The 15,575-nt window shown below is 33.9% G+C and overlaps 1 protein-coding gene across 1 annotated transcript in view; it reads left to right on the top strand.

Annotated features, from left to right (window-relative positions):
• Positions 1-1,836: 1,836 nt before the first annotated feature.
• ckn (CRK like proto-oncogene, adaptor protein) overlaps positions 1,837-15,575 on the top strand; it is a 176,256-nt gene continuing 162,517 nt past the window's right edge. Inside the window, exon 1 of the mRNA XM_089108272.1 lies at positions 1,837-1,966. Coding sequence (XP_088964398.1) covers positions 1,936-1,966 — 31 coding nt within the window. The 5' untranslated portion in view covers positions 1,837-1,935. The remainder of the gene's footprint in view (positions 1,967-15,575) is intronic.

Here is a 15,575-nt window from a genome sequence, read left to right as displayed (position 1 = left end):
TTTCAGCGGAAATTTTACACCAGGGGAATTTGCCGGAATTCCTATAAATTTTTTTTATGTCTTGCTTTCTCTTTACCGATTTAATTTTACTTGTGGAGATGTTAAGGGTAATTGTCCAAGGTAATTGATCAGAAATTAAATAAAAAAACGTTTTTTTTCAACTGAAAGTAAGGAGCAACAATAAAACTTTAAACAAACAGAAATTACTACGTATATGAGTGGGGTTCCCCCCTCCTTAACACCTCGCTCTTTACTGTAAAGTTCAAATTTTGTCCCCATTATTTTATGAATGACTCCTGAAACACAAGGGTCGTTTAATTAGAACAATAAGTAACTTTTTTTTAAATACAGAAAAAATTTAGCGTGAAGAGCGAGGTGTTGAGGAGGAGGCAACTCCCCTCATATACGTAATAATTTCTGTTCTTTTCAAGTTTTAATGCTGCTCCTTACTTTGAGTTGAAAAAACTTGTTTTTTTTAGTTAATCAACAATAAGAGACAAGTTCTTTTCGCTAATCCAGGAGAATCCAGAAAATGATCGCAAAATTCGACTGAGTCGGCAATCTTGAAATAACCATGGTTTGCTGCCAAGGAGGATACTGTTGCTCAAGAACAAAATTAATCTTGTTTTCACTTATATTTCACAAAAAATAGGAAAAGAATTTTACTTTGAGGGAACACAGGATTGTAGCCAATCCCTCAGAGCTGAATCGTCGATGCCTTCTAATCATCAAGTGGTTAGAAACCGTACTTTGGCGTCGCAGTTTCCTGAATTTGATGGTTTGAGTTTAACACGTTACCTCAGTTACCACGTTACCTGTTTGTCTTGTCTAAATTACCTTTATTCTTCTTTTGGACATGTAAGGCCGTCAGTGGCGTAATTTTTCCAAAATCCTGGGGGGGGGGGGGCAAAGTTGTAGCCAATTTTCAGGCTTATCTTAGTTTTGACAAGATTTTTGAAGAAACTAAATTTCAGCTGATGGGGCAATCTCGGGTTGGGGGGGGGGGGGGGGCAAACCGAGGTCTGGGAAGATTAGTTGCCCCCCCCCCCGCCCCAAACCAAATTAATCCCCAGAAGGCCGTATCTAGGGGGGCTCCTGGGTTTGACCCCCCGCCACGAGTCAGACAAATTTTGTCTGACTCGTTAAAACGTTGCAAAAATGCATATAAATAATTTTTGAAGCGCTTTTTGATGTTTTTTGCTAAAACACCGTCCGAAAAAAATCCCTCGCCCACGAAAAAAATCCTGGATACGCCCTTGCAGACACGTTACCATTTCGGAGTCGAAGTGTACTTAGAATTTTAGAAGTTGGGAATCCTATTTTTGACAATTTAAAAAGCTAGGTTCAGCTTCCGACTGTTATGATTTTTTTTTTTTTTTACTTCTAGCACTAATCATATTTCCTTAATTTATTTTTAAAACCCTTCCTCTCCTTAAGCAGCTGTATCAGCTTCCAATATTTTACCCTCATTCAATTATTTTAAGGCCCGGTAAAAATTTTTTTTATATTTTCATGAGCCAGCATTTTGTTCTCAGGCAAAGAAGTATATTATAAATTATGTCATTTAACCTCTAGAAAAAACATGCATAAAAAAAACAACAAAAATACAATGATATTTATTCAGACAAGCAACACTTAGCTTCCTCGATTGAAACCGGTTTATAGGTTTTTGTTGGTTCACTTTTGATAGCACTGAATAGTAATACTATAACTGCTTTATATGTTGAAGGGTATTGGATCAATATCCATAAAGTTCACAATCTGTGACTTTAGCCCTTTTTTTCTAATAGCTGGGCATTGTTAAGATGTTGATCCTATTTATTTTCGTCATATTCACTAGAAAAATGACTTTGTTCGTGTTTTAGAATTTAATTTTGAATCATTGATCTGTGAAAAATAAGATTAGTTTAAAAATCTGCATTTTGACAAGAAAAAATGGATGGTATATTGTCTGATTGTTGTCCAGGTAAGTGAATTCTAATGCTTTCAAATTATAACTTGCTATTTTAGATATAAGGGTTTTCGTATGTAAAAAGTACATGAGTCATTCAGCAGCCAAATCTATTGATTCCACCTTGTAAATTTTTGACTTTATTGTTTAAGGACTTGACTCTTAAATTTGTATTTTCAAATGAAATTCCCAAAACCGAGGACTTATACCCTGGGTTGACTAATATAATGGAAAATGAGCAAAAACCGCTTAAAGAAAAAACAGTTTGGAGAACTTCAGTGTAAAATATATGCGTACACATTCTCCATATCAAGACTGGGTACGAGAGGAGACTTCGGGGTTACTTCTGTTCCTACTTTGGAGCAAAGTATTTTCGAGGGGATACTCAGTGATGTGTCAATGGGCACAGGGGTCTGAACCTCCACCCCCTCCCGTATATCTCTTGCTGTATACAAAAGGGCTCAGCAAGTCCCCCTAAGAAATTTGCTCTTTTGATGCTAATCTCACTTCAGTTTTTCTGCTGAGTAAAAATACGAGGTCGTTACCACTTGTCATAGCAGCCCATGTTTAGAATTCAGATTTTATTACGATTAGGATTTATTGTTATCTCTAATCGAGATTCAAATAGATATAGGAATATAACTTTTTGGTAATTATGTATTATCCCAACCCCAGTCGAACGTTTGCTCTCTTATATGTCCGAAAATCGGTTTTATCTCTGTATTAAGAGACACTTAGCTTACGGTCAGTTGAAAAAGTACTATGTAGGTATATTTTAATCAAATATTTTATATATAGATATTTAGGTTAGGTATTTAACATAATGCGTTCTGGACGGCCTGCTTTCCATAATTCATAATTTTGTTAATAAAGTATTATATTTTCATCATATTGTGGTATATCAAACAGTTCGTGGTAACGAACTGTAAGTAAGGAGCGATCCGGCTCAATAGTAACCGAAATTCTAAAGAACAGAATTTTGATACCAGTAGATAAATAAAAAGAATCAGATTTTTATGCTGATTTCAAAAGTCATATAACCTTAATGAAAATCACACCATCAGGTTCAGCGTATCAGAGAACCCTACTGTAGAGGTTTCAAGCTTCTATCTGAATTAATTTCGTATTTTTTGCCAGAAGATAGATCACGGATGCGTATTCATTTGTTTTTTGTTTTTTTTTTTGTTCCCAAGGGTGATCGTATCGACCCTGTGGTCCTAGAATATCGCGGGAGGGCTCATTCGAACAGAAATCAAAAGTTCTAGTGCCCTTTTTAAGTGACCAAAAACATGAACGGCAACTAGGCCCCCTCCCAAGCTAATTTGTTTCCCAAGGTCACCCGATCAAAATTTTGAGATAGCCATTTTGTTCTGCATGGTCGAAAAATATTATAACTGTGTCTTTGAGGATGACTTAATCCCCCACAGTCCCCGGGGGGAAGGGCTGTAAGTTATGAACTTTGCCCAATGTTTACATATAGTATTGGTTATTGGGAAGTATACAGACGTTTTTAGGGGGGATTTTTCTGGTAGTTGGGGGGCGGGGGTACGTGGGATGATCTTTCCATAGGGGAAGTTTTCATGGGGCAAGGGACATTGCTATGAAGGAAGCGTCGGATTTCCCAGCTCTATTTAAAAAAACGATCAGAAATTAAATTAAAAAAAACAAGTTTTCCAACTGAAAGTATGGATCAACATCAAAACTTAAAACGAACAGAAATTATTACGTATATAAGAGGGTTCGCCCCCTAGTCAATACCACGTTCTTTACGCTAAAGTTTTTTTTAGTACTTTCATTTATTCTAATTAAACGGCCTTTGTGATTAAGGGGTCATTCTTAAAGAATTGGAACAAAAATCGAACTTTATCGTAAAGAGCGAGGTATTGACGAGGGGGCAACCCCCCTCATATACGTAATAATTTCTGTTCGTTTAAAGTTTTAATGTTGCTCCTTTAATGTGCATATATATATTTCAACATATATATATATATATATATACACATATATATATACACATATATATATATATATATATATATATATATATATATATATATATATATATATATATATATATATATATATATATATATATATATATATATATATATATATATATATATATATATATATATATATATATATATATATATATATATATATATATATGTATATATATATATATATATGTATATATATGTATATATATATATATATATATATATATATATATATATATATATATATATATATATATATATATATATATTCTTAGTCTGTCGTACTGCTTAGTACTAAAGCAAGACACCAAATGTTGGTAGTTTTTTTGTCATCTGTTTTTCTTTACTCTGGCCAGTTGGTGCATCGAAATTGCTGGGTTATAAAGGCCGAGAGTTGGAATTTCGGGAAGGAACACGCACATGGCAGGGGTTAAAAGATCTTTCTAATATCTCCGGGTTACGATTTGAAATAAAATGCAGGTACGGATGAACAATAAACCTCCTTTTAGTTTGTTTTCTAGTTCTTACGGCTTTTAATGCTTGAATAATTGCAAGTTGAGGAACTTCACCTTTTGTAATGTCACTTCGAAACTTTTTTTTCAGCTATCTGAGAAGTAGAAATTTGCGATCAAGGTTGCCATCTGAGAAAAAAAAAATAGGAGGTGTAGATTTAATAGAATTGGGAGGGATTTCTCCTGTTCACTAAACTTCTATAAAAACAAATTGGAAGGGAGCGACGTATCTTTTGTGTTCAGGTTCCCCTCTCAAAATCCTGATTTTTATGATTTCCCCCATATTTGTCATATCATTAAAACCACATTACGTATTAGGAGTAGTTGTATGGAAATCTGTTTAATTGCCTTAGTTTTGGCTTTGGACTTATTGATGTTGCATCATTGTATCCTTGTTAAGGCATCAATAGTTGTAAGGTGAGGGGAACATGGGTTGATAAGGTTGAAAACGAAATATTTGGGTTTGATTTTGCTGTAGACTGTGGCCTGAAATTTATCGTGTTCTTTTACCATGCTCACCCAGAGGACTGACTGGGCCCTGAGGGCAAGTTTGTCCCTGGTTCTTGTCTGTAATCCCTTCTGTGTGATTTTGCAAGGTTGCTCGATGCTTCCCAATTATGTGGACACCTATAAAAAGTCAAGTTTGGTTAATGCTAATGAAATAAAACAAAATAGGATGAATATATAGTAGTTTATAAACAAATTTGGGCTTCATATTTGCAACTTAGGGGGCGGGGGAGTAAAGCATTGCATATATTAAATACGTAACCTAACCTCTGTACCTCCCCCCCCCCTAAACCCCAAAAAACAACAGTTTAATTATTGTAAATTCAATGATAACAACGCTCTTCGATCAAATTAGATAACAATTACCCGATTTACGAGTCTCCATCACTGCATTCATTCGACTGTCTATAGCCGAGGTGTCCACATAATGGGAAAGTACCGGTTGCTCTTGCTACCATCCTCTTTTTCCTATTATTAAATTAAAATGTGTAAAAAAATCATCAAGCAAAAGGGAATAGCAATATTAAACTTGCAGTGTCAAAACTAGCAGAGATAGTCGAGTTTAGACCGAACAGAAATTATTGTCAGTAAATAAATGAAATATAGAACGAACAAAAACGATAGTTGATAGTAAAGTGAAAATTAGAACGAATAGAAACTACCACTAATAAGAGCTGGACAACCGCCTTTCTAAACCCCGTTCCGGGCCACAGTGTTATTTGCACTTGACTAGAAAGGTATGTACTTGGAAGAGTTTAATTTTTTATTTTTTTGTAACAAATTTAAAATACTAATCAAGTTTTCGTCGTAAAACAAATACATTTACGAGAATTAATTCAGTTTTATTATCTTAAAAGGACACTTATTTATCAGTTTTTTCCTTTTAATTCCATTCGTTTGGTAAAATAACTGAAGCAGAAACAGAAACTAGCCAGAAAATAGAATTACATGTTAAGGTGCTTGTATTGATTTTTCATGGGTTTGGAGAGCTACTGGACTACGAAGTGCACGACTGTTTCATTTTGGGATCAAAGCCTGTTTGTAAATCTTGTATTTAGTATGTTTTAGACTTGGATCTCTGTATCGATAATTTAGCCTCGGATTTGTAAATAACGACCTCAGCAATTCTGAAATACCAGCGTTGATTGGAATCAAATACTGTCTGTGAAATATTTTACTGAAGATATTTAATTTTGGGCTTCTATATTCTGATATTGCCCTCATATTTTATTACGAAAAACTCATAAATTCTTAATTGTCAATTTTGGTAGCCTCAGACTTGAAATAAATAGGATCAGCAAGCTTTAAATACCAAATTTGTTGGAAATGAAATACCATTTGCAAACTATGCTCTTAGATCGTTCTAATTTAGAGCAGTCATATTAAGATCCCAATCAAACGGGTTTGTACAGGACGTTTGCACTTTTAATCAAAGGGGAATCGGAGACGGAGTGAATGCACTATTGAAGCAAAGGGGTCAGAGATGGAGCGTATTTAGTGCTGACCAAAAGGGACCAGGTCCTACGCGAAGCCTAAGCAATACTGACTAAAATGCATCGGATTAGGCTCGTATATACTATTGACCGAAGGGGTCGGAAACGGAATCTACACAATATTGATTAAAGTGGGTTAAAGACTTGACTTTTTGCTTTATTTAACATAATAAATAATAAACAAAAATAAAGAAGTCAGGATTCCACGTTCATTTTAGCAAAGTATATTGGAGACTGGATGTACGTAATATTTACCAAAAGGGCTCGGAGAAGGATTGTATTCCCTGTGTTCCAAAGGGAGATGGGGCTAAAAGGAGTTGGGAATGGAGCATTCACACTAATGACCAAAGGATGTCAGAATGATCGTGAGTAAAAGGAGAGGAACATCATGAAGGCGTAAGATATCTATTTTTTTCTAAAAAAAGAGAAAAAAGAAGGGTGGAGGAGCTATAGGGGGCACAGGCCAGAGGGCTCGGTTTGGGATCGGTAAACATAATTATTGGAAATCCTTTTATAGCTCTGAGTTCAATTAGGTCACACATGTCAACCTTTCTTCTAAATGGTTTTGATGAAAAGTTTTGTTGTAATATGGGCTATTTGCGTAATATTGCCGCTTAATTATTAGGCCGCCATTGCAATGTTGCCTCCTGAAGTCCACATTTTTAATTTTTCGACTATTTTGAACATAATGGCTATAGTGAATTTTTGATCTCACACCGTATGGGCCTGAGGGAGAGCCTGGAGACAGATGGATCGTTGAATGGTTTCGGGTATGCCATCTGATCAGTTTTTTGTTCTTGAAATTGGGTATCAGCTCAGAGTTTGCGTTAGAAAGAGTTCATCAACTTTCTACGAGCATTCGCTCCAAATGGTGATCCCTGGAAAAAAAGACTGTATCATAATGATGAATCGTGCATATCAAACTTTATTAACTTGATTTACGAAAAGTATAATTTTTCTTAATTGGACTACCTATTATTTTTAGAACTTAGAACTGATTATGCAAAGGAAGGAAGAGGTAAGAAACTAAAAGCACAAAATTGATGTTACTAATCATAATTCTATATCATTTTCTGAAAGTTTTTTTGGCCTAATTTGACTGGTAGTATTGTTTTTGGAGGATCCCTTTTAGGGGGTTGTTTGAAATCTGAAACTCTCTCTCCCCTTAAAGGACTCCTTGGTGGGCTGAGCTTTTGAATAAAAAACCTGAAGTTGTTCTACGAGATCTTTATATTTACTTTAAATACCGAAAACTGTAATATACCATGCGTCAGCCTCTTAAAAGAAACTTTTTTTCAACCGACATCAAGGAGCAACGTTAAAACTTATGAACATTAATTATTCCCAATATGAAGGGGTTGCCCCTTCATCAATCCTATCTCTTTACGCTAAAGTATTAAAGCTATTTAAAAATACTTTTCATTCAAATTCAACGACCCTTGTGTTTGAGCAGTCTTTCTTAAAAAAATTTGAGCAAGTTTAACTTTTAGCGTAAAGAATGATTACTGAAGAAGGGGCAATCCTACTCATACGGAATAATTTACGTTCGCTTTAAGTTTTAATGTTGCTCCTTACTTTTAGTCGAAAAACTTTTTTTATTTTATTTCTGACCGTTTTAAAATCTTGTTAGGAAACACCCTTCCCCCTCCCTCCATGTAAAACTTCCCTGGGAAATTCCCCTGGAAACTTCTCCCTGTGGAAAATTTCATCTTCAGAAAATTCGTGAATTTCCACAAATAGGCTACTATATGTAAACAATTAGGAAATATCGTCATTTACAACAATTTCCCCAGCCACTCTGGGGGGTAATGTCGTCCTAAAGAAATTTTTATTGTACCTTTTGCCCTCCAGTCTTTTGATAACTTAAAAAGGACGCTAGAACTTTTGATTTCCGTTTGAATGCGCCCTCTCCCGATATTTTAGAACCATTGGTTCGATACAATCACCCTTAAAAAAAAAGTAAAAAAAAACACAATAAATACAGATCCGTTATATTTCTTCTGGCAAAAAAGTACGAAATTCCACATTTCTGTAGATAGGACTTCAAACCTCTACAGTAGAGTTATCTCATATGCTGAATCTGGTGGTGTGTTTTCAGTAAGGTCGCTTGAATTTTTGGAGTGTTTTCCCCATTTTCCGAAAATCAGACAAATTTTCTCAGGCTCGTAGCTTTTGATGAGTAGGCTAACATTAAATTTTATGAATTTCACATATTTGGAATCAACGTAAAAAGCCAATTCTTTAGTGTATCTATTTTTATCAAAATTCTGCTTTTTAGAGTTTAATTTACTGTTGGACCGAGTCGCTCCTTGCTTATAGTTCGTTATCACGAACTGTTTGAAAAGATGACTTTGTGACCATATTTAAGAATTTCTTAATTAGCAAATAAAACCAGTATATCCACCTATATGTAAGCCGTTATAGTTAGACGAGTCTTTTGCTCCAAATTTATAGATCGAAAAATGGAGAAAGTTAAAAAAAACAAACAGATATGTCTCATATTGTCTTTTCATTGCATTAATCGAAGTCACCTAGCGATTTTCAGAGCAGTGTTTGCTTCTAAATGATTATTTTTATTCGATTTCGCAAATGGAGAATAAGAATTGGTTTATTTTCAGTGTTCTTATTGACCTTTTTTGTGGTAAATTAGATTTTAATCCCTCCATTATAATTATTTGAGTTAAAATTACCTATTCAGCATATTAGAATTTGGATTCAGGTGCAAACTGATTGTCTATCCCTAGTAACAATTTGGAGGAACCATAATTTTCCAAATGGACTGCGAACTTGCCCACTATGCAGTTTTTTGGGGGATAGATTGGAACATTTTCTTTTGATAAATGCAATGAAATGGTAAATCTAAGGGGAGATTTCTTCAATAGGGGAAACGAAGAACTACTACTGGCGATTCTTAAATAAACCTCTTCTAGCTATATAGGGAAGTAATATATATATATATATATATATATATATATATATATATATATATATATATATATATATATATATATATATATATATATATATATATATATATATATATTATGTTTAAGAGGTAATTACTAGGCAAAAAAAAAAAAAAAAAAAAAAAAAAAAAAAAAAAAAAAAAAAAACTGTCGTCCTAATCCAGCAATTGAGACAAATGTGCACTTGAACGAGGCTCTCACCTTACCCATCCATCCAACTACCTAGGACCAAACAGTATGCCCAAACCATCAACCAAATAGAAAAGTCCAAATCCATGCAAAGTTGTCATCAATAAATGTAAGTCGATGTAAAATTACCAGCAAAAGCACCTTAAATCTAGCAAAATATTTCCAAGTAAAACCTTCCATTTAGGGCTCATCAGAAGAATACCACCGGCCTTAACGGGTTTCGAGGCTTTACATTCTTTACCCAGCACTGTGGCGCCTCTACAATAAGATCTATATGGTAACCCTATGTTATGTCAAACCTGTGAAATACATGCATACTAGTCAAGCTAATAAAAATTACATACAAAAAGTGTTTCAATGTTTCCATAATCAAATCCCAGAGGTCACTGAATATATATATATATATATATATATATATATATATATATATATATATATATATATATATATATATATATATATATATATATATATATATATATATATATATATATATATATATATATATATATATATATATATATATATATATATATATATATATATATACATTTATGAATATAAAAGTATAGTAGGCATATGTAACTGCTAATTCTGGAAACAAGAAAACAATTACAATCCTCCTTTCTTCTGTGTTCCGTCAAGAATCCTGAGCATGCTCAGGCAACCTTGTTTAAATTCAGCCATACCAGCGGCTCTGGAGCAAATATGCTATATGTCTAGAAGAAATTTAAATTTCTCAAAGAACATGTCTACTGATCTTTTTGTGTTGAAGAGACTTAGCTTTGCACATTCAGGTGGATAATCAGTATTTATATTTTGTTTCTTTTTTTAAAATTGTCACGTTATTGTGCGACATATTAGTACATTTTCTGAAACAGTGGGAACTTAGATAAGTTAAGATTGTAGAAACAAAGCGCAAATGAAAAGTGAAGCGGAATTGACGCTCCGGCCTTTAGAGGGTTAAGGGGGTGGTTACCCTACTCTTTATTTGTAGTATTTATCTTCTTTTAGGCTCGGGACTATTCATTTTGTTTTTCTGTTCGCTTTAGTATTCATCTTTTTACAAATAGTACTCATAGTAGTTTGTCTTACCTTTATGTTCTAGGTCATTATTCGTTTTAATTTACTTTCGTCTCGGTTTTCATTTAGTCATCCATAATAGAACTGGAATGATTGTTGCAAGTGTGTTATTCCATTTCGGAGGGGTTATTAGCCCAATTTTGTACCCAAATCATAAAGATTAAAATTCCTTGGGCGGGGTAATTCCTGTTTAAATGAGGTGCAATATATATTACCTTTGTCGAAAGTTGACAATGAGCGTGGGGGATTGCAGGGGTCACAAACCACTTTTTGCCGTTAATCTTAAAGGATACACACGAGTGCTGAGGTGCGTTTCAGCGAAGCAGCCGAGTCAACTGATGGTAGACAAAAGTGACGACTTCGAGATTCATTGTCTGTCATTGACCGATTATATTACCGGTATTTAATTTCGCGCTGGCTTGCCAAGGAAGTAACCGAAAAATCAAAATACTGAAATTTTTTTGTCACTTGTTTGGCAGATATGAGCACCGCTGACCCTTGAAGTCCGGGCCCTAGCAGCCTTGTAAGGGATATGCTTCGAGGAATCGCTGACTTTTAATACTTTGATACCTGCTACTGCCAAAAACATGTTTAATACATAGATCTTCTATTCTACTCTATGATTATTAATAGCAATCTTATCGAATAGATGCCCTCCGATCAGTCTTGGACCTTAAAAAGGTTACCAGAAGTCAGAAGTTGCGATTGAATGAAACCCTTCCCTAAATTTCTAGGATCATTTGTTCAATGTAATGACACCCGGGGACAGAAATATACCTTACACATGACTCTTTACTATGCCTACTCTACTGTTTGGCTATGGTTTTTAATGATGTCCGTTTAGTTTGAATCATAACTTAGAATTTGGGTCATCTTATAAACCTATATTTTAATACATTCGAACTTAAATTCATTCCCAGTAGATATAGGGTGCTGCAGATGATGCCCAGTCTTTAAATATGAAATCTGGCTTTTTTTGACCAGGTATTAATTTTAGTTAAAAAGGTACTTGTCAATTAGCTGGAACCCACGCGATATAATGTATACGAAAGATGCTTAAGAAACTAGTCAAACGAGTTTCTTTCAATAGAGAATTGGATGCAAACCGGGGTTTGTCATTGCGTTTACGTTATTTAAAATTTTGTTTTGTTGGGGTTTAGGGGAAAAAAGGGTAGGCTACCTAGGTTAGGTCAGGTTATGTATTTAATATATGATATGCTCTACCCCCACCCCCCTAATGTGCAAATATATAGCCCAAATTTGTTTCTAATGTATTATATTTTCATCCTATTTTGTTTTATTTCATTATCATTAACCAAAATTGACTTCTTGCGTGGTTTCCAGCTAATTGACAAGTACCGTTAAGAGTTTTAACTACATCCTTTATGGAACCAAACCACAAGAAAATTGGGACCGGTTTTGCCACTACTCAGCCTTTTTTTTTACCTATGGGAACATACCTATCCACTAGCATGGAGCCACTGCTTTAGAATATCTATTCGTTTTTTTTTAATGTAATGGGCTGCCGACCCAATCTATTCCTCGCATTTAACTCGGGAAACTTCCATTTAAAATGGGAAAAATTTGATGTAATTTCTTCTGAAGACGATGAAGTTTAAAAATACTTTTTTAAAATACGCCAACTCATTTCCCACGGTATACACGCATTCCGTTAGTCGATCTAGCGTTTCTAGGGGTTCTAGCGGATCTAGAGTTTATGGTCGTTTTGAGCTATTATGCGACTTAATTTATACTAGTCCTAAGTACAATATGGCTCTACTTTCCTTTACAGAACTTTTTTTTTTTTAATTAGCCTTATTTAAAAGGGGCTTGCAGTTTGTGTTGAAAAGTTTTAAAAACATAAATTTGCAATTCCTATCCCATTGTCACTAGTTCTCGTATTCAAGATAAACTCGCCTGTTTCTGATTTTACGACCTGTTTAGCAAAGGAACGTGTGACAGTAAAATTGCTCCTAAAACATATTACCAATTTTCGCACTTCCTCAGGTCCAGCTGTAACGGCGAAAACAAAAAATTAGTCGGGATAAACATGGAAAGAAAGGTAGAAAATAGACAATGTGAAAGCGGATACATTCTTAAGTAGGATAGATTGGTAAACAGGAAGTCAGAATATGTTAAAATTTTGAAGTAGATATTTATTTAATAAAAAAAAAAAAAATCCAAGATTAAGACATCTACGTTGATTTTCACGGTTTAATTCAAGAACATATTAGAAAAAAGGTGTTTACAGAAAAGTAAAGAGTGATATTAAAACCAAAATGAGCGAAATTATCATGAACAGAAAAAATAACTTGAAACGGAATAGAGATTGAAATGAATAATCAAGTAAAACCTAAAATAACAGATTAGAGGTTATGCTACGAGTGAATAAATGGAACCTCACATTTGAGTTTATATCCTTTGAGAGTTCGTAATAATAATCAAAGAGCACTAGCAGCATTCTCCCTGGAATGGTACTATACTCTTCTTCGCAGACCTATCTGCAATACTCACTTGATCCCCGAAGTAATATACTAGCACATTTCTCTGACACTTAATACTGTTCGGCTTCAGTTCTGTTTCTACTTTAAGTGTCTCCATTTGCTTTGAAAGATTATTCGGTCTTGCTGGCTTACCCATTAGATTCGTTAATTGGCTCGACGCTTTAATAAAAGCTTCTTTTGTAGCCTCGTGTGAAGGTCGCCCATTTTGCAATTTAAATTAAGGGTGCATCAATTTTTTCGAAAAGAGTTGACGTAAGTTCCCTTCCAGTTAGAAAAATTGCATCAGCCGTGTTGAGATCAACAATACCGTAGCTGTGTCGTCTTCCCATAATACAGATTAACCACGCGTCTTGTCTTCGTGAGCACAGAAAGCTAACAGTAGCTAGAAATGCATAGACCTACGTTATGGCAGCTAAACAGGCAGTCTCTGAAATGCATTAAATAAAAAAAACAAGTTTTTTAAACTGAAAGTAAGGAGCGACATTAAAACTTAAAACGAACAGAAATTATTCCGTATATGAAAGGGGCTGTCCCCTCCTCAACGCCTCGCTCTTTACGCTAAAGTTTTTTATTGTTTTAAAAAATAAAGTTGTGAGACAGAGTCAAACTTTAGCGTAAAGAGCGAGGCGTTGAGGAGGGGACAGCCCCTTTCATATACGGAATAATTTCTGTTCGTTTTAAGTTTTAATGTCGCTCCTTACTTTCAGTTTAAAAAACTTGTTTTTTTTATTTAATTTCTGATCGTTTTTTAGTTAATGCAGCTTTTATTTGTATAAAAATTTTACTTTTCTTTTGCTAAATGGATGTCTTTACAAATTAACTTACGTAACTAACTTCTATATTCGTATATTTTTCTTCTGGCAAAAAATACAAAGTTGCAGATTTTTGCAGATATGAGCTTGAAACCTATGTAATAGGGTTTTCTGATACGCTGAATCTGACGGTGTGATTTTCATTAAAATTCTTTCACTTGTAGGGGATGTTTCCCCCTCTTTAAAAAATCGAGTAAATTTTCTCAGGCTCGTAGCCTTTGATGAGTAATACTAAACTTAATAAAATTTATATATTTAGGATCAGCATTATAAACACATTCTTTTGATACATTTATTGACATCAAAATTTCGTTTTTAAAAGTTTCGATTACTATTGAGCCGTATCGCTTGTTTTTTTATTGTTTTTTTTATTACGTATATGTTATTACTTATATGAATTGGTTGTCCCCTTAGTCAATACAACGCTCTTTACGTTAAAAGTTGAAAAAAATTTTGATTCAGAAACCCCTGAATCACAAAGGCCGTTTAATTAGAATATATAGCTCTTTTGAAAACACTAAAAAAAAACTGTAGCGTATTTACTCAATTATAGTATAGTATTCGCTCTGCTTTTCAGTGTCTGTACACCTTTACCATATTAATGGTTGAAAATTACTTATATCTTAACATTGGGTAAAGTTCATAACTTTTAGCCCTCCCTCTGGGAACTTCGGGGGATTAAGTCATCCTAAAAGACATAGTTATCATGTTTTCGACCATGCTGAACAAAATGGCTATCTCAGAATTTTGATCAGGTGACTTTGGGAAAAAAAATGAGCGTAGGAGGGGGCCTAGTAGCCTTCCATTTTTTTTGGTCACTTAAAAAGGGCACTAGAACTTTTAATTTCCATTCCAATGAGCCCTCCCACGATATTCTAGGACCACTGGGTCGATACAATCACCCCTGGGAAAAAAAAAAAAAAAAAAACAAACAAACAAACAAACAAATAAAAACGCACCCGTGATCTTTCTTCTGGCAAAAAATGCAAAATTCCACATTTTTGTAGATAGGAGCTTGAAACCTCTACAGTAGGGTTCTCTGATACGCTGAATATGATGGTGTGATTTTCATTAAGGTTCTATAACTTTTAAGGGGGTCTTTTCCCTTTTTTTGAAAATCAGTCGCTCTTGGAAGCACGTTAACTACTAGTTTGAATTCTCACGAGTTCTGCAGTAACATATCCAGCCATATGTCATTAGAAATAGAGAGCAAACATTTGTCCCTTTTCCCGTACCCTTCATTGTTGAAAAGTTGTTATTCAAATGTTAAACTTTTAATTTACAGAGCGAGAATTTGAGGGGATGGTAGCTCCCCTATATTTACAGTAGCATTCAACGTGACATTAACAACGGATTAAATATAAAAAAAAGTGTTTTGAAATTAAAGTAAAGTGACTTTTCAACTGTAAACAAAAGGAATATATATATATATATATATATATATATATATATATATATATATATATATATATATATATATATATATATATATATATATATATATATATATATATATATATATATATATATATATATATATATATATATTCCTTTTTGT

Source organism: Artemia sp. Qi Xiang Cuo, chromosome 1, assembly GCF_049724085.1.
Source record: "Artemia sp. Qi Xiang Cuo chromosome 1, ASM4972408v1, whole genome shotgun sequence".
NCBI lineage: Eukaryota > Metazoa > Arthropoda > Branchiopoda > Anostraca > Artemiidae > Artemia > Artemia sp. Qi Xiang Cuo.
This window is presented reverse-complemented; position numbering and strand designations above follow the sequence as displayed.